Source organism: Leptidea sinapis, chromosome 3, assembly GCF_905404315.1.
Source record: "Leptidea sinapis chromosome 3, ilLepSina1.1, whole genome shotgun sequence".
Taxonomy (NCBI): domain Eukaryota; kingdom Metazoa; phylum Arthropoda; class Insecta; order Lepidoptera; family Pieridae; genus Leptidea; species Leptidea sinapis.
The window spans coordinates 12,418,841-12,438,338 of record NC_066267.1 but is presented as its reverse complement, the minus strand read 5'-3'; the positions used below and the strand labels follow the sequence as shown (position 1 = coordinate 12,438,338).

The 19,498-nt window shown below is 36.5% G+C and overlaps 1 protein-coding gene across 6 annotated transcripts; it reads left to right on the top strand.

Moving 5' to 3' along the window:
• Positions 1–1,698: 1,698 nt before the first annotated feature.
• LOC126979519 (uncharacterized) lies at positions 1,699–18,123 on the top strand. 6 transcript variants are annotated; one of them, XM_050828842.1, is made up of 7 exons: positions 1,699–1,955; positions 2,052–2,236; positions 7,973–8,438; positions 8,520–9,841; positions 10,447–10,635; positions 11,541–11,677; positions 17,340–18,123. In XM_050828842.1, exons 2-7 carry the CDS (start codon positions 2,147–2,149, stop codon positions 17,674–17,676), a joined length of 2,541 nt encoding a protein of 846 aa, XP_050684799.1. In that variant the 5' UTR covers positions 1,699–1,955; positions 2,052–2,146; the 3' UTR covers positions 17,677–18,123. The 6 variants fall into 6 exon arrangements, with proteins under 6 accessions (XP_050684799.1, XP_050684797.1, XP_050684798.1 ...); XM_050828843.1 differs by lacking the exon at positions 17,340–18,123 and adding exons at positions 12,150–12,235; positions 13,999–15,219 and having other exon boundaries at positions 1,700–1,955; positions 7,973–9,841; XM_050828840.1 differs by having other exon boundaries at positions 7,973–9,841.
• The last annotated feature ends 1,375 nt before the right edge of the window (positions 18,124–19,498 follow it).

The window sequence follows — 19,498 nt, the reverse complement described above, 5'->3', positions numbered from 1 at the left end:
TGGCTTCTTATGTCCATAACCGTACCTTTCGTTTCAGGCACGAAGGTGGCCTCTCCTCCCCACGCCTGCTCACGGTTGGGGTTTCACGGAGCTCAGTGCTCTCACCGCTTCTATATATATCATATACCAACGATATTCCCATCCCTAGTAATGGAGTACAACTATCTTTCTTCCCCGACAATACCGCCCTCTAAGTCCACTCGTAACATAAATCTTCAGTCCTCTCCAAGCTCCAAGGCTCAGTGGCTCAAGGCTCGTTTAGGAAATGGTGTATAGAGGTCAACCCGGATAAAAGCCCCGCAGTCCGTTTCGATCTGAAGCGCAGACGTTTCTGTCAGGATCAACCCTCTCCTATCCCTTACAGGTCTACAGCCAAGTACTTTGGTGTGACCCTCCACTCCCAACTCACCTTCAGGCCTCATGTCCGGAAGGTGAAGGGTACCGCCCGCTTCTAACTGTACCACCTACAAATATGTTAGGTAGGCACAGTGAAATATCACTTAGAAACAAGCGAACACTCTTCAAGGATTGCATTTTTTTTATGGAATAGGAGGACAAACGAGCATTCGGGTTACCTGGTGTTAAGTGATCACCGCCCCCCACATTCTCTTGCAACACCAGAGGAATCACAAGAGCGTTGCCGGCCTTTAAGGAAGGTGTACGCGCTTTTTTTGAAGGTACCCATGTCGTATCGTCCCGGAAACACCGCACAAGGAAGCTCACTCCACAGCGTTGAAGTACGAGGAAGAAAGCTCCTTGAAAACCGCACTGTAGAGGACCGCCACACATACAGATGGTGGGGATGATATCCTAACTTGTGGCGTGTCGTGCGAAGGTGGAATTCGGCGGCAGGAAGCAGGTTAAACAGCTCTTCGGAACACTCCCCGTGATAAATGCATTGGACCGGTTATGACTTACGCCGCTCCAGTCTGCTCATGCGAAACCCAACATTATATATAAACTCCAAACGGTCTAATCCATTTTCTGCTGTAAGTCTGTAAATGCTGGTTAGTCAGGAACGCAGATCTTTACCGGGACTTAGAGCTCCCCACCATCCATAGACACTTAAAGTGCTTGTCTGAAACTTTCTTTACGTCCTCAGACAATCACCCCAATCCCTTGATTAAGGAGGCAGCGGATTATTTTACCCCTTTTCCTTCACGTTACCAATTCAGGAAGCCCAGAAACGCAAATCCCCAACACCAAAACCAACTCTCGTCTGACCTGGATCGCCTAGCAGATGCATTTAATTTCACCTCTAGTTTGTGATCCTCCTTTTGACGTCACTAGTCCCAATTAGAGGAATGCCGCTTTTACCTCTCTCCCCAAGAGAAGGTCGCCTTTGATGAAGGCTTAGAGGGCACCTGCCCAAAGCCAATCTCAGGTGGTGTTTAGTGGGTAGGTACTTAGGTTTTACGTGAGTCCCACATAACCAACTCAGACTTAGGCTGCGTTGGATGAAAGCACACAATGATATCGATACGTTTGCTGCATTTATCTAAAGTTGTCAAAAAGTGGTTGGGTAGGTACTAGGCAGTACTATTTCAGTTGTTGAGGTTGGTTTGAGATTTGCTCACATTTTATCTATGTGTGCGTGAGCTCAGGATTTTTGGTAGAAGTGTCTCGTAGTGATTATATCCTCTTTGGTAGTTAGTAACTTAGTACATACCTAGTCTGTGCGAAGGCCCACATTTTGTTTATGATCTGTAATTTTGAAATTTAGCCATTCACAAAATATTATTTCAAAATTCAAATGCTATTTGCAGTATGAAAATTATCTAAATTTACTTGTTAATTTTTCTCATCTAATGATGAGAAAGGCTATCAATAAATGAAATAGCAACCATAGAGAAATTGGAAGCTTAGCTATAACAAATCTGTTGTAACTTATTATAATATTTATATTGGTTACCAAGGCAAATTTCGTAAAACGTGAATTAATTTCAAATGAACAGGTGCATATTCAACACAGTTTTACAAAGTTATTTTCAAATTTGTCTAGGCTGTAGGTTCATTTTAATGACGTAATTCTGTAGTCACAAAACTTTTAGGTTCGAGTTTATTAACGTTGGTGTATAATAAATAGCAATTTCCTGCTAGCATTATATGCAACATAAGAAAATTATATCTACGATGTAGTTGGAGAATGGCTGATTTATTCGCTATGTACGACCCGTGGGATACAATGTATAAGTCCTGCATGAAAATTAATGGAGTTCCACTGTTGCCTCCAGTTGTAAGTTTAAAATTAATATTGTTTATTTTTAAAGAAATAAATAAAAGTAGTAAACAGTATGATGGAAAGGAAGTTTAAAGAAATAATGTTGTTGATGTCTGGCATTCCACAACTATGTGTCTCCCAGAAACTATGTGCCTTGCACATAATCCTCTGGAATACTTTGGTATACATCAAAGTATTCTTGAAACAATACAACATAGGAACCTTAAAAGCAAGGAGCACACTCCCGCTTCATACTTCAATGCATCTCTTAAATTCTGATATTGGAAATATCTGTTTGGATTTCTCTTTCTGTCAGGTAAGTCGTTTGCTACCTCAGACACAAAAATAAAGAGTTGTTAAATTTACAAATATAAAGAATGATTACAAAATAGACCTCTTAGTAGTTTTTATTCTATATTGTAATTTAAATGGCAAGACTGGACTGTGTACTCTCATACACATTTTTTTTGATACATCAACTGTGCCATACTGTGTTCATTAGTACTTGTCATCTTTTGAGGTATGTTAGCTGCAGTAACTCGCAGACAAACATATAGTAAATCATTGGGGAATCTCACTCCAATTCAAACCCCATCCACCACCACTTTGATAATGATGATGATTGAGATGTAGATATCTCAATAGAGCCATTCGGCTTATTTAACATACCTCATTAAAAATTGAGAAAAAAGAAGAAAAAAAATCACTTGGCGTTGCTTAGAGACTAGAGATGAAACGGATAGCAGTTTGGCCCAATACCGGATATTCGGCCAACCATGTGGAGGAATAGCCGAATATCCGGTGGAACTTAGCCATTTGGTGTATCGCACACACAAACACAGACTTGCGTAGACGGCGCGCGAACTATCGAGTAGACTTGGTTAGATTCGGTTCTTTTCGTTAATGAGCGAAGTTAGCAACCTTTCAATGCAGAGAAATTAGTATTTATCCACCATAATTTGCCTTTAGTGCAGTATGAGTACTAATTAATTAATTTTTTTTCTATTAAATTCATTTACTACGGTGTGATTAAAAATTTACAACTAAAACTAATTATATTTCTTAAAAATACATTTTTTATACAGATTTTTTTTAATTGGGTCTGATGCCTATACAGCCGAATAGTAGGTGGTTATCCGGTATTCGGCCGGATAGTATTAAGGCCGCCGGATAGGCCCGATACCGGATATCCGTTTCATCCCTAGTAGAGATGTCGCTTCATTGTGTGTCTTCTACCACATTTATCACGGGGAGTGTTCCGAAGAGCTGTTTAACCTGATTCCTGCCGCCAAATTCCACCTTCGCACGACACGCCGCAAGTTAGGATATCATCCCCATCTGGATGTGTGGAGGTCCTCCACAGTGCGGTTTTCAAGGAGCTTTCTTCCACGTACTACAAAGCTGTGGAATGAGCTTCCTTGTGCGGTGTTTCGGGGACGATACCACATGGGTACCTTCAAAAAAAGCGCGTACACCTTCCTTATGTGTTATATCTGCTGTCACGGGTTTGGCAATTTTGAGGTTTTCAGGTCATGTACCTGTCTCTTCTCTGGCTATGGCTTGTATGTGTATGTCTACAGGTCCCATAGTGGTAAAACAGAAACAGGGCATCTCATGGGTTGTGTCCAAACAGCAATTAATGATCTGCTTGCACAGATTCGCTGGAATGGTTGTCTTGGGTGACTTCAATGAACATAACACTGAATGGCTCTCATTGTGCACAACAGACTATGCAGGGCAATTTGTGAAAGATATTACATTGGCTGATTATTATTAATTATTGATATGCAAAAGTAACAGTCTAGGAGCAATCACACAGCCTTTGGGAACTCCAGCGTTCACGGGATTCGGGTTCAAGCAATAACCATACACTACAACCTGTATGCTGGAAGCTTGAATGATGGAAGTTTTGAGAATAGCGCCTTTTGCCATACACAATCAAAGGCCTTCATTATATCCAGGCTTCCTTTTGATAGCCGCCGCCTAACTGTGTTCTTCTTCTTCACAGTTGTTTCCTCATTGCTGAGGATTGTGACTCCGCTTAAGTTTGTCTACAGCTTTCCTCCATCTGTTTCGTCTGTCGCATGGTGGAGTGCAATGCTAATGGGTGGGTTAGTCTGCAGTCTAATAATATAGTACACAGAGGAATCTTAACTTCTTTTGCAACATCAGTCTTTTCACCTTCCTCTACTTTTTTGATTAACTTCTTCTTTTCAGCAATCGTCAAGCATTTATACTTTTTCGGATACATAACTAACACAAATTTCAAACAACGAAATAGTAATGTAACTGAAACATTACTAAAAGTTCCACAATAAAAATACTCATTGAAAAGTATTGAAAAATAAACAGCCCCTTCATGTAAACTGTATATATTTTTAGAAAAATAATTAGGATTTTTGAAAACAACTAAAATTTTATCATTTTCCATAACTTTCAATCAAGTTTACTATTTTTCACCAAGCTTAATAATTAAGGTTTAAAAGGTGAATAAATTAGAAAATGCTTGGAATGAAATAAAAACAACGAAATTCTTTGAAGTGTCCCCCGTCATTCAGAAATGTAATTAAAATAATAGTTTATAATGAATAACTACTTAGATCATAACTGTGTGTGTCTGTCAATATCAAATTGAAACCTTATAAATTGCCAGTATTTCAGGAAAAATCGAAAATAATAATATAATTTCATTCATACAGAGTATTTTTTTTATTTTTTTCAATAAAAAAAGGATTCCTTTTGTTTGTTTTAAATTTATTTTATACAAAAGCTTAGGTGTTTTATTTATGGATTGAGGTAGTATGAAGTCTGCCGGGTCAGCTAGTATTACATATATTACAAACTCTACAGCTTTACAAACCTTATATATGTTGCTTGTGGCATATATAATTCCACCTCCATCTAATTTGTGGTACTCTAACTTACTATTCACAGTTAACAAGTGAATGCAACCCATGCGTTTACATGGTGACAGAGATCTAACCCCAAACCTGCTATATATTCAACTATTTGCTATATATAGCTTGGTTATCATCTAGCTAGATCATCATGCCTCCATTTTCTTCTATCTTTCTTTTATCTATAACATAACGGACATTTTCATTCTCATTTGCATCATCAGTCCGTGAAGATGGACTAGTTGTATTAATATTATGCAGTGAAGAAGAACACATCAAAACACAAATAATATCTGACGTTTTCTAATGTTTCGTGTTCGTTTGCACACAGTTTCCTTGTTTGGCATTAGGGTTATCATTATTACTACCATGCATAGATACAGCCCCAATATAGAAAAATTCCGCGGTGGTTTTGATTTCAAAAATGATCACAAATTCGTTCTCGACACCCTCCAGAATCTCGGATACGATATCCATATTGTTGAATCATAATTTTACTTGGCTGCCATCTTGAATTTAAAAATGATCCCAAATTCGTTATCTGTACCCTCGAGAACCTTGGACCGATATTTATATTGTTGTAATCATAATTTTGCGAGGCTACCAAAATAATAGTTTTATAAATAAATAATAGCTGGCAACGGCCTCGCTTTTTCGTTTCAAATCACAACGATTCTAAAGAAGTTTCACTTCAGCAAAGGTGCCTGTACAATTTTGAACTTGTCGAGTGTTTAGAATTAAAATCCATTCAGGAGTAGCCTAGAATGTATGGATATACATGATACATCCATACATTCTTACAAACTTTCGTGTTTATAATATTAAGTAGGATTAGTTAATAGCTTGGGTGTCTTCAAAAAAAGAAGCTCGTAAACTTTTCTAAAAGTCCGGCAGCCCTTCTGCGATTCTTCTGGTGCTACAGGAGAATATGGGCGGCGGTGATCACACAACATCAGGTGACCCATACTCTCGTTTGTCCTTCTCTTCCATAAGACACTACCTAAATCATTTTAGGATATATTTATTTAAAAGTGTGAGATTCGAGTGTTTCTTGAATTATAATGATTGTATAATTGAATATCATTTAATAATTTTTGAGACTTTTCATTATTGTACAGCATGGAAACATTTTTTCCAACCAAACCTTAGTCACAAATATATACCAACAACTAAAAAACGATTCTTTATAGATACAGTCGTTGAATCTTTGTTTATTATTTTACTATATTAATTGTTAAAGGTTACTTACTTACCAATGTTCATTTTAATGTGTAAAGAAAATGTTCAATTCGGTATTTTTAATGGCAAGTACCGGTAGGTATTGAATAACACGAAAATAATTAATTTTTATAAAAAAAATTATAATATTGACATACTAACACAAATTGTCTTGCCCCAATCTAGGCATAGCCTGTACTATGGGTGCAAGACAACGATGTAATTATTCCTACTAATATTATAAATGTGAAAGTTTGTATGTCTGGATGTATGTTTGAACTTCTTTAACGCAAAATCTACTGAATAGATTTTGATGAAACCTTACAATAATAAAGCTTACACACCAGAATAACAAATAGTCTATTATTTATAAAACTATAGTGTGAATTATACAAAATATAAACGGAGTGTGATTGTTACTAATGAATACAACTAGCGCCATCTCTTATCAACTAGCAAGCAAAAGATGAATACAATTTATATGGCAAAACAACGTTTGCCGGGTAAGCTAGTACAATATACTTACTTAAACATACACAAATACAAATAAACATCCGTGACTGGGAAACAAACATTCATATTCATCATATAAATTATTGCACCTACCGGGATTCGAACCCGGGACCTCTAGCTCAGTAGACAGGGTCATTAACCACTGGGCTATAGGGGTCGTCGCAATTGAATTGTCACCAGAATATTGATTAAAAATCTCAACACAAAACTTACAAACAAAATCGATATTAATAAAAAATATGGAGAACCTTATACACCTGTTACAACACTGGATATAACTTAAATTATAAAAACTTTCGTGAGACTTTAACTTTATTTATTTATACGGCTTTACCCACGGCTTATCGGTGTAGGTACCGACTAGTTTGTTCGTTCTATCAATAAGGTCCTTCATCAGGGTGAGTGTAGTGTGATAACGTCCTGTCTCATAACAGTTAGGACTGGCAACACAATCAGTGTTGCCAGTCCTAACTGTTATGAGACGGGACAAGATCAAAAGACTGATCCGTGACTGGTTCATGCCCAATCCAGTTTTATTTATCCATTTTTCACACCAAAGAAAGTCAGTTCATCGCTACAAGCTAGCGGGCTCACTTGATGGAAAATGAAATGAAAAGCTCAAAGGTATCTGCAATACAAGAGGACTAGTGATGTTTCCAGCCTTTGAGGTCGGTAGGAATTGCTCTAAGCTTGTATGTACCGAAGTTGTATTATTTAGAGATTACTGCATGCAGATTATTTCACAAAATAGCTGTATGAGGCAAAAATCCACTTGTGGAATGCATGTTTGTGGTATGCCTGACATCAACAGACCACGATTCAATTTAGGCATTTTGAAATATTCTGAAATGTAGCTTTTCGGTGCAAATTTCTTTATAATATAGGTATAAACATCTGTATCTCCTTCGAATACTAGAGCAACACTTTATCTCCCGATATAACTAAAATATATTATGCCTTACCATGCCATGAATCGTACCCAAATCACTCGATAAACATACTTCATTACGACTTACGATAATGGGCTTATATATCTTATTGATAAAGTACTATAAATGGTAGACTAAAAATTGTTAATACCATGAAGTAATGTTAAAGAGGTTGTTCTTTAATCATTTTTCAGCTGTGTAAGGAACGTCGCAAGGAAATGCATTACTATAAACTTTTGGCAAAGGAAGTTGAAGCAAGAATCAGAACTCTTAAATCATTTGTTGAAAGTGATACCGACTCGACTGATATAACTGACGCACCTGAGCTACCTGAGTCAGAGCAGAATGACTTGTCTCCTCAGTCTGTGATACTAACTGATTGTGATACCAAGAAGGAAAAATTTGATCTAATTTCGGACACTCCAAAAATGTATTCTCCTTTAACTGATTTTGAGAATTCGAAGTCTTCGTCAAAATTAGTTATAGATTTAAGCCTGAGCTTAAACAACAGTAGTTTTTGTTCCAATAAGAGTTACCTACCAATTGAGCTACCTGTAAGAGATTGCGATTCTGCGAGGCTAGGGGAAAAGATTTTATCTCAAATAGATCCAGTGAAAGCAAACATAGAAGAAGATAGACATATAGTTTCCGTCGATGTTGGTAAAAATATTTCATCTGATACTATTAATTTACAATTTGAAGAAAATGGATCATTTCCCCTGAAAACTAAAATCTTTACAGGTTCTTTAAACGACATTCACAAAGAGTCTTCAAAAGATATGGAATCTATTCCACTTTCACGTCAAAGATCTTATACTGTTTTAATACCTAGTCCTTTACTAATGGCTCATTTGGAAGTACAGTCACAGAGTAAAGGTGTGGAGATAAATTCCATATCAATGAGTGAGTCTCTTTCGAATCTGACCTCTCCATCCAAAAAGAGAAGGAGCTGGGATTTAGAAACCGCAAAAGTGAAATGGTCTTCTATGGCGTTAGAATTAAAAAATAAAAATATAAATGCTGTAAACAAGAACGTAACAGCAAAGCCAGCTGTAAAGAAAACATCACTGGCTAAAGCACGGGCTCGGTCAGTTCAAGAACGAAACAATCGTGTTTCTAATGTCTATAAACCTATGAATAAAAGTGATTCCGTTCAAAAATCCAAAAATAATTTTAATCTTAGCAGAAGTAATAGCGAACAACATAATAGGCCTATTGTTAATAAAGCAATCACTCCCAAGCAACCGCTTCAAAAAGATAAAGAAGACCTAACTACGAAGAAACATATTTCGGAATCGGAAGATCCAGCAACACGAGTACGGGAACTTTATGAAAAAATACAAAAACAACAGTTGGCCCAAATGGAAAACTTAGTTGAAAAACAAAAGAAAGAACAAATGCTATTGCAACAAGTTTTCGAGGAGCAGAATAATTTATTATATAGCCAATTAAAAACAATATGCCCTAAGCCGCCTAATAAAGTGAAAGAGGCGTGGAGTGACGAAAATAAGGCTAATAGCCCTGTAAGTTTGAGTCAAGTGATTAATCATATAGGAACCGAGCGGACCTCTGACAGTCCTGTTGCCACTCTGACAGATACTAATAATTATTTAAACCAGTGTGACAACGTTTTAAAGAGATCAAGAGACATAACTGGTAATATTAAAAAACAAACCCCAATCATCGATAAAGCCAAACCTAAGGCGGGACAAAAACCCGTACAAAGAAATGCTTCTCCAGATAGAAGAAGTACCTCAAGAAAATTGACTTATGAGAGCAGTGCATCGACGAACCGAGATTACGAGCCTTTATTGACAGACAGAACGAACGATACGATGGCTGATTTAAATGTTACCTTCACGACAGACGATAGTGATGAATATCGTCTATTTAATCAGAGTTATAAAGAACAAGTCAATACTCCGGCGACGTACCCCACGGGGATGCCAGCCAAGTACACCGATCTCTCTTTGAAGAGTATGGAGGAAACAATACAGAAATCACTCAAGAGCATGTGCGCTGCAAAAAATAATCCGAATAAATGTCAACCCACAGTAAAGGAGGTAAGACTATTAGTCAAATACACCTACTTAGCAGAATTGTAATCTTTTCTTTATCGATACTTGTCTTATAATAGAATTTAAATATTAGATAGAAAGTTTGAAATATTTCTCGTTTGTCATATTATTGAATATATTATTATAGATGAAATATTTTAGATCAGTACTCTCGTATAGATACTTTTATCTGTAAAACTGCAACATTAGGTATTTGTATCCATTCATTAATTTAAGAGTACATCTAGCACTTGTACTTAATATTAAAGCACTTAACATAATCTTAAATTTGGTGCTCGAGTTTCCTGCAAGCCCTTATAATATCCCGCGCCCACTCTTAAGCATATGAAAAAAATTTAATACGAAATTTTAGTCATTTTTTTATTGTTTAATTATATCTGAACTTTGAACCGAGCCGTTTTCTTATAATATTTTAAGTAAATACTATATAATAGTATTATGTGAAACAATTTTCCCATGCTTTCTGGCAAAAATTACAATTTATGATATAGGTAAATGGATTAAGCATGTCAATCATTTCCTTAGTAAATTCTTCTTGATCAGCAATTGGTATTGTTATGATAACTTCTCTTTGGACAATCAACCCGTAGCGCGCTGCGGCGGCAAAGATCGTTGCATGCGCTAAAGGCTACCTCGTGCGTCGCTTGATGCGCACCGAACGCGTGCAAACCACAGTGCAGACGATCAAAGACGCCCTGCTGTGCGCGCTTCAGTTGCATCAGGATAGAGAGGGCATTAGGGGAGCAGATGTAGATCTACATAGACGGTTGATACAGCAGGTAATTAGTACTCATGTTCATTATTATTTTAGATCACATTTTTGTAATGTATTCTTATCTTATTTACAGTTTCATAATAGTAGCAAAAGTATGCATTAGTAATTCGACTAAAACTAGTTACTTTAGATAATATAGGAACCAATCAGCTTTCTTAGAAGTGTATGTACATACCGATGATACCTTTGTTGAACATCTGAAAACGTTGCTAAATATATAACCTCTGTTTGCATTCGACCTCTTAAGGATGATTTTATTATTTTTATTGAAACGCCGTAATGCTGCAATTTGCCGAATAAGTTTTTGAAGTTATACTTCTTTAGGCGCGTTATTAAAAAATTATAAGAGTGGAGTTTTAAGATGCGCGTGCATCACTGTAACACAAAAGTAACAGGGTGAAGTTGGTTCCTAAAATTTTCTGACGTTTGCGACATTCGTTATTTTTTTTTTGGTTTCTTCGTCCTTTAGGCAAAGGGGTCAAGCCCATACAGCCTTATTCATTATTTAATAATTAATTGTCAAAGCCATTTACGCAAGATTTTTACAAAATTGTTCTTTCTAAAAACGTAGAATACTTCTTTAGGCACGTTATTAAAAAATTATGAGAGTGAAATTAGAAGTTGCGCGCGCATCACTGTAACACAAAAGTAATAGGGTGAAGTTGGTTCTTAAAATTTTCTGACGTTTGCGACATTCGTTATTTTTTTTTCGCTTCTTCGTCCTTTAGGCAAAGGGGTCAAGCCCATACAGCCGTATTCATTATTTAATAATTAATTGTCAAAGCCATTTACGCAAGATTTTTACAAAATTGTTCTTTCTAAAAACGTAGAATAGCACGAGGAATAAATCATTTTAATGATTTTTGCTTCGTTCGCACACTATTTTATTATTAATTAAAAATGTCACAGATAACTGCAGCATGTTATAACCTGCACGATACATTCATAACGAGCTCGCCCGCTGAACGCTGCGCCATGATATCGGCAGACCGGAGTAGGAGACGTTCACTCGCGCTGAGATCTCCGCCAAGACTGAGCAGACCTACGTGAGTTACATTGACTAAGTTACTACATTCATAGTCATTATTTTCCAATAATTATTATTAAAGGTTGATATAATACCTATAAGTATAGTGTGGTAGTAGACGAATAAATTAAAATAATTCCGCTGAAATTGGGCGTTAATTATTTGGTAATATAAATATTATGTATTTAATGCGATGTTTCCTTAATTTCCTGACGACTCCGAGTTTGTGACAAGATTAGGGACTTCCCAGGCTTTCAAGTGTCGTATCTATCTACTGCTTTCTTTTTGCCTGTATTCTGGAGTTTGGACTGGTAAACCTAGAGGCAAGGATTCTGATGGTATAGGTATCTCAAAACTATTGATAATATATTAATGTCACCTTTAATTTCTGAATATTGATACATAATATCTTATCAATATCTACAATAGAACTTATTCTCGTTATTATATTATTGAGAGCGTTGTGTATTGAGTATGGTGTGTGTGAACAGGGATCTCATGACGCAAAGCCACTGCGGCTCGTTTCCTCCGCGAGCCAAACGGGTGTCGGCATCGCTGATGACACACTCATACTATGGTAACACTATTGATTTACATCGCTAGATGTGCATGGCTTACCGTACTTGTAATAATGTTCTGCCATATTTCTCATTTTTTCAGCTAAGAGTTTAGGTATACATAGAACCATATTTTTTTTTCTTTTTCCGATCATTTATTTGCCTAATACGAACTTTGTTTTATTGGAATGTTTTTTTTATGTTACATGTCACTAGCACTACCTAAATATTTCGAAGTACCTACATTTTTTTTACTTTTTCTTAAGTACTTATGTAAAACCTAGCTGAGCTCAACGTTATTTAATATAATATTATGTAACTATTTTCAGTATTTCAGAAAATTAAAGGATCATTAACATTTATTTAAATCTGAACTCCCAGATACAATTTGCATCACTGATTCTCGTATTATAATTTGTAGTTAGTTGTGATGACGCAAACAATTGTAGATCTCTTTTTTGTTCGGCTTATTGCCTAAGTTTTTCCAAAGTTGACGTTATGGTGGACTTAAGCTTAAGCATAGCGCGCACTCAAAGCGATGTTAATATTTTTTTTATGGAATAGGAGGACAAACGAGCGTACAGGTCACCTGGTGTTAAGTGATTATCGCCGCCCACATTCTCTTGCAACACCAGAGGAATCACAAGAGCGTTGCCGGCCTTTAAGGAAGGTGTACGCGCGTTTTTTGGTACCCATGTCGTATCGTCCCGGAAACACCGCACAAGGAAGCTCATTCCACAGCGTTGTTTATAAATGTGGACTTCGACTCAACTCGCTAGATAAGTGTGAGCAAAGCCTAAGTACCTACGCTCTAGAGATCTCACCCTTGGCTAAACGTTATTTTCTAAGCTTTTAGTTTCTTTTAGTCCCTAAATATTTCAAGTAGTAGATAGATAATAAAATTAGATGGCACACTCTGTAATAGCCGACATAGTCACTGTTTGATTGATAACAATGTTGAAAAATAGTAAGAAATAAATAAAAACATGTGTGCTATTCACACGTGGTAGAAGTGAAACCTTCAAAAATTTTGGCTTTAAGATAATGGCACGAATGTAAAATTTCGGGAAGAGGATAATTGTAAGGTAGGTTTTAGTTATGATCATACTGATACAAAGTTTGCTAGTTATTTTACATATTATTTGAATATATTCCATAGATTTATTCAGACTCAGAACTTACATTTTCGATAAATGATACAAGAGGCTTATGGTAACTAAAGTATGAAATAAATACTTTGGTCTGAATATAATCAATAGATCATTGGAATACTGCGTTAATAACTTATTTTTGATCTTGTTGATACAGTGGAACTGCTATTCATTTTAAAATTAAATTTGGCGTAGATGCAAAATTTTAATTAAACCTATGCATAACTGCATTATGAAGTCCAGGTACAAGTTGCTAGGATGACACATCATTTCAACCGCTATGAGAGACATTACTATCACCGCTACCTTATTAATGTTCTGCTTCTAATTTTCTGGTGTCTATGTCGTAAGACGTCGAGCGCATAACGTCATAATATACTAAGGTATGTTATCGTCTATATTTAATGCTACCAATTCATGAGAGTTGCTGCCTCTGGGTACCTATATGCCACTTACACAACACAATAATCATAGAACTTAGTTGTATAATATACAGTTCTAGCATTCGCTTTTGGCTGGAAGCGATGTGATTAGTTACTTTTGATCGCGTCATGGATGCCACGCCCATATCCGCGCAAGTTTTAAGTGTCGGTCCATTCTCTTTAGATAATAATTGTATCGTTTGTGTTCAGAGTCGTGTAGCGAGGACCGAGTCTCGCGTCGCTACGTGCCGACGCCGCGACCGCGTCCGTGGCGCTGACCCCATCACTAACCAATCTGCGACAGGCGAACCCACTACAACCCCGTCAGTGATTATCAACACCTGCTTAGTGTTTGTAAAATTAATACGAAGCAACTCAATACCAATTCAAATTTGTGTCTTTTCTCTAAATCACTACGAGGTAACGGCCTCGCTCGTCAACAAAAAAATAATTCTTACAACATATGTATTTGCACATATTGTGAGGCGTTGATTAAAAAAGTATCTAGCAAATGATGCCTACAACAAGACTGCTTTCCACTTGTTTGTTTATAGTTAATCAGTATGACGTTATTTAACATGCGCACTGACCACACCAAAATGGCAGGCATTTAAAATCAACCGTCGCCGTCTACTAAAAATAATTATATACTTCGAGTTACTTTTTCTGCGTTAATGGACCTTGATACATAGAACCGGCTCTTTTTACCGGATTCGTATTTATTTGTATGTTGTGATAAATTATTGCATTTATATTTAGCTTCTTTTAAAAATTGGCCAATAAAATACAATGGTTTTATGTGTTTTAATGATTTATTTAGTGAGTGATGTGTTATTTCTTTAACTGTAAAGTATTTTAATTGATAGTTGAAGTAGTTTTATGTACCAATAAATAAGACAGTGTTAACCATTTAAAACTATTTGTATTGATTATGTTTTAAGTAGCACTTAAAAAAAATTATAATGTTAATGCTTTAAATTTAACCACCAATACTATTACGGCCGTTCCCAATATTCAGTCTATCTCTTACTTGAGATAAAAATCGTAACTATCGTTGACTTTCCTGTCCGAATAAACTTATCGACGGTAACTCAACTTATTCGTACACGCTGTCTGTCAATGGGACAACGTATAGCTTACCAGCGTTTATAGAAGTTTGTATGGAAATTGCAATTCACGCGTCCCAATATAAGGCGATAAGAATGACTTATCGGGTATATTGGGACAGCTTCAGATTATTGACAGCTAATTACTGACAGTAGAAGTAGTAATTTATCTATAGAGATAGCTGTAGATAGTATATTGGGAACGGCCGTTAGGTAATCAAAAATTTTATTCCAACATTATATCATGGTATCATTTATAACATCATCTTTTGTTATCGACCTCATAGCTTTTAATCTAGTAGACGCTAATAAAGGATTTAAACATTTAGGTATTTAAATCCACACCCACTGATTTTTAGTTAGTAACTTCCGTATTTTTTTAGAAGTTATTTTTTGATAGATATCATTAGATCATATTATAACGTCATACAAAGAATTCAATTGCAATATTTTTATTTTGACGCGTTTTGGATATTACGAGCGGCGTCACTCACAGCACGAATCTATCATAAATCACTTTTTTGTTTACAATTACCAAGCTTGTTTATGTAGCAACCCGTAACATTATGATAACTCGAGTATAAAAAACACAAATTGGTATCACGTTTCAAGTGGCCGGCGCCGGATTTGGCGCCAAAACAGCTCAGCAAGTGGCTTCTGCGAGCGCGCGGGACGTGTTGGCATATCAGAGGGTAATGCACGTATCTGCTCGTTTATAAAATTTATCTATGACTATCAGAAAATGGTGAGATTCAAAAACTTAACAAAGCTTACGGTCCCTATATCACTTAACCGGTAATCTGGTTTCTTTTGTTGTTACTGAACTTGAATCGACATCAATTGCTGTGCATCCCTTCTTTCTAACCATATATTAGCTTTGCATTCCTATCTTTTCTGATTAGTGAAACACGGTACCGTTCTGGTCAGAATATAGATATCATTTAAGGCAAGTTTAGACAGGGTCATTAACTGTCGTCAGTGCTGGCGCCGAAAACTGACTCGTGCTATTTATACGCAGTCAGTATTTCGTCAGTAGTCGAGGATATTTCTTTTGGTGTACACACGTTTGTGAAGTCAGTGCGTAAAAATGAATTCTCGAAAACAGCAAAAAATAAAACTTAGTAATTTGTTGAAAAAATTTACGTTTGTCATGATGCAAGAAGTAACTGGTATGTTAGAAGAAGAATTATCCAAACAGAAAAGAGTTTGGGTGAGAAAATGGATAGATGACAGAGATAAAAATGGAGGTTCTGCTATGTTGATAAACCAGTTGAGAATTGAAGATCCTCGGGAATATAAACTGGCTTTGAAAATGACGTCAAACAACTTCAACGAATTGCTTATGTTGTTATCAAGCTCCATTCAGCGTCAAAACACATTTATGAGAGACGCCTTGCCAGCCAAAGTGAAACTCGAAATCACGCTGACATTTTTGGCTTCTGGCATGTCGTTTCGAAATCTCAGTCACTTTTATCGTGTCTCGATACCATCTATTTCTAATTTAATACCGGAAGTGTGCTGGGCAATAATATATGAGTCATTGAAAACACAGATTAAGGTAAGTTATTTATTGAAAAAGTACTAGTTGCACTTGCACTGTCGCTTTCCCACTCAACGTTATTAGGAGTACGGGCGGCACTGATGATCACCTGACTGGGATCTACATATCTTGGACCTTCAGTTGGCGATGAAAAGTAAATTCCCATAGAGCTGCTACTTCGGACAGCTGTCTGTGTAGACTGGGTGGGATAAAATCCTAAGGAGCTACTGTTGCCGCTGTTTGTCGTAGAAGCTGGACTAGGAGTATAACGGTTCTGCTGAGGCTGTGTACTAGTAGTAGCCCTCATAGAAAAGTGTTTATTTGGGGAGATATTGACGTTTCTTCTTCTCTTTTCTAGATCTGCTAGTCTACACTTGGATATTATTCTCTGAATTTCTTCCTGTGCTATTATACACTGTTCCTCAGAGAGTTTTTTTAACTGAGAAACCACATGCTTTCCGTAAATATCACAATCATTTTCTTCGTCTGATGGCATATTAATACTATGTGATACATTTTTTATGTCTTTTATCATTTCGGACATCTGAGACAGTTTGCTACGTTTTGATCTCGGTCTTTTCGGTTGATTGGAGTTTGGTGTGGTCAGCCCGGATTCTGAAGCTGGTGAATTTCCAGTGTTATTATTTTCAGCATTACTAAGCTGTCTTCTCTCTGATCTTATCTCATCTTCAACATCATCATCATCATCACCAGAAACAGGAATATTTCTGGGAGTATCAGAATTATCCTGAAAATAAGTAATCAGTTAGTTAACGAGTACCTAAATCGATTATTATTATGTATTATTAGTTTTATTATTAGTATAGATGTACACACATTACTACAAGAGGAAAGATTTTATTGTTTATTGTCCGTTTAATACAATTATTATTTTTCATTTGCAGATTCCAGATGGAGAGGATGAATGGAAAATTATCGAGTACGGATTTAACACCAGATGGAATTTTCCCTCGTGTTACGGAGCAATTGATGGAAAGCATATTCCTATCAAAGCTCCACCAAATAGTGGCTATTGTAGACCATAACTACTGTTTTTCATACATCGATGTTGGTGCGAATGGCAGCGCTTCTGATGGGAGAGTCTTTAAAAATTCTTCCATTTATCGCCGTTTAGAAAGATGGATTACTGCCAATGGATGGAATAATTGTTGGGGATGCAGCTTTTCCCTTAAAGACTTATTTACTAAAACCGTATCCAGGTACGCAACTGACTACCGGTGAAAAAATCTTCAATTGCAGATTATCTTGTGCGAGGCGTATTGTGGAAAATGCTTTTGGAATTCTAGTTTCCAGATTCCGTGTGTTTGAAAAAGCAATTCCCACCAGTTTGAAAACAGTTGATGCAATCGTCTGTGCATCCTGTGCCCTTCATAATTGGTTGCGAAAAAAATTAACTCCTACATAACACCTACTTGTGTAGACAGAAAGGACTCTGAAGGACAAATAATACCAGGTACTTGGAGATCGGAAATAACTCCATTAACAAGTATAACTGATCAACTTAGAGGTAACCACTCCGTAAATGCGAAAGAGAGAAGAGATCTATTAAAAGAATACTTTATGACGAATGGAAGAGTACCGTGGCAGTTCAACAGAATTTATTAAGTTATACTTTGAGTGATTTTTATACTAAAAATAAATAAATATTGTGGGTACTTACTGTTGTTTTCCTTTGTATAGATACATTTCTTATAAAAGCGTCCATTTCTTCGAACCATTTCACTTTTGGGATATACACATTTCCACCAGCGCCTGATTTTGAGGACTTTTTAATTTTATCCATTTCCAAGTAGTAAGTTCCTCAAGTTTTTAATTTTATTTTTGACCTCGGTAGGGCCAAACCCTTCTAAATTCAATACTCGTGCAATGTTCTGTAATGATGTTGCACGCATTTCTTTATTTCTATAATTTTGTGATTTATTATCCCACAGGCATTCATTATCGCGGTATAATTGAATAAGCTTCAAGTTTTCCATGTCGTTCAGTTTTCGCGTCATTTTGTGATGCGGTGCGAGTTGTGCGACGCAGCGTGGTCCCCGTACAATACAGTGGCAGCGACTGACTTCAACATTTACACGGCGTCAATTGCGCTGGCGCGGGTGGCGGGGGGAGCGGACTGACGCCGAAAATATGAAGCGGGAATATTGAAGTCAGTGCTGACGCGACAGTACTGTACCGACTTGAAATCAATTTATACGATGGCAGTGCCAGGTCAGCACGGACTCGGCAATCGACTGACGTCAGTTACTGACCCTGTCTAAACTTGCCTTTATGTAATGATTATTATTCCTGAACAATCAGTACTTCGCGCCCGCTGACATCATTGGGATGACAGAACTGTTTCCATTGCGAATAAATAGGTATGCGTCTACTAAAGAATAAAAAAATCATAAAAGGTTTACATTTTAAGCAGATTTTTTATTTTCATTTAAGCACTTATTAGCAGTAATACAAGCACCAAATGACTGTTGGTGATGAACAACACATACCCACAAGGTTATATGAATCTCGTAAAAGTAGTAGGGATTCGCCGGTTCTGGCTCACAGTAGTAGGGATTCGCCGGTTCTGGCTCCTCGATTCTGGCTCACTTGCTCGTGATGCCTACTAAAAAAAAAAAAAAAGAAGTTTGGTGTCAAACTGGGGGTTTTGATGTATTTCCGAGCGATTGCGCTGATCCGTTTTTCGATATCTCTTATAGTTTCAAAGTTAGCATTTTAATTTAAACAGATCCATAATCATTAATAATCACTGGTCATTTAGCTAATGATTGGTGAGCGACTCAATGTCTAAATTTCCATGAACGTGATACAGGTAATTTACTAATTACCTCTATCACATTCGTTACTACGATTAAAAAGACAGTTTCTGTATTTATTATTTATTTTTAAAACATGATTTAAATAAAGTATATAATAAAACATCATTGCAGATTGTATCATTTTCAAAATATTTGATGAAATCATTCAAACTCTTCTTATTAAACTTAAAGTATAGATACATTATGCAGTACTCGCCACACACTGCGGTATATTCATTCTGTAC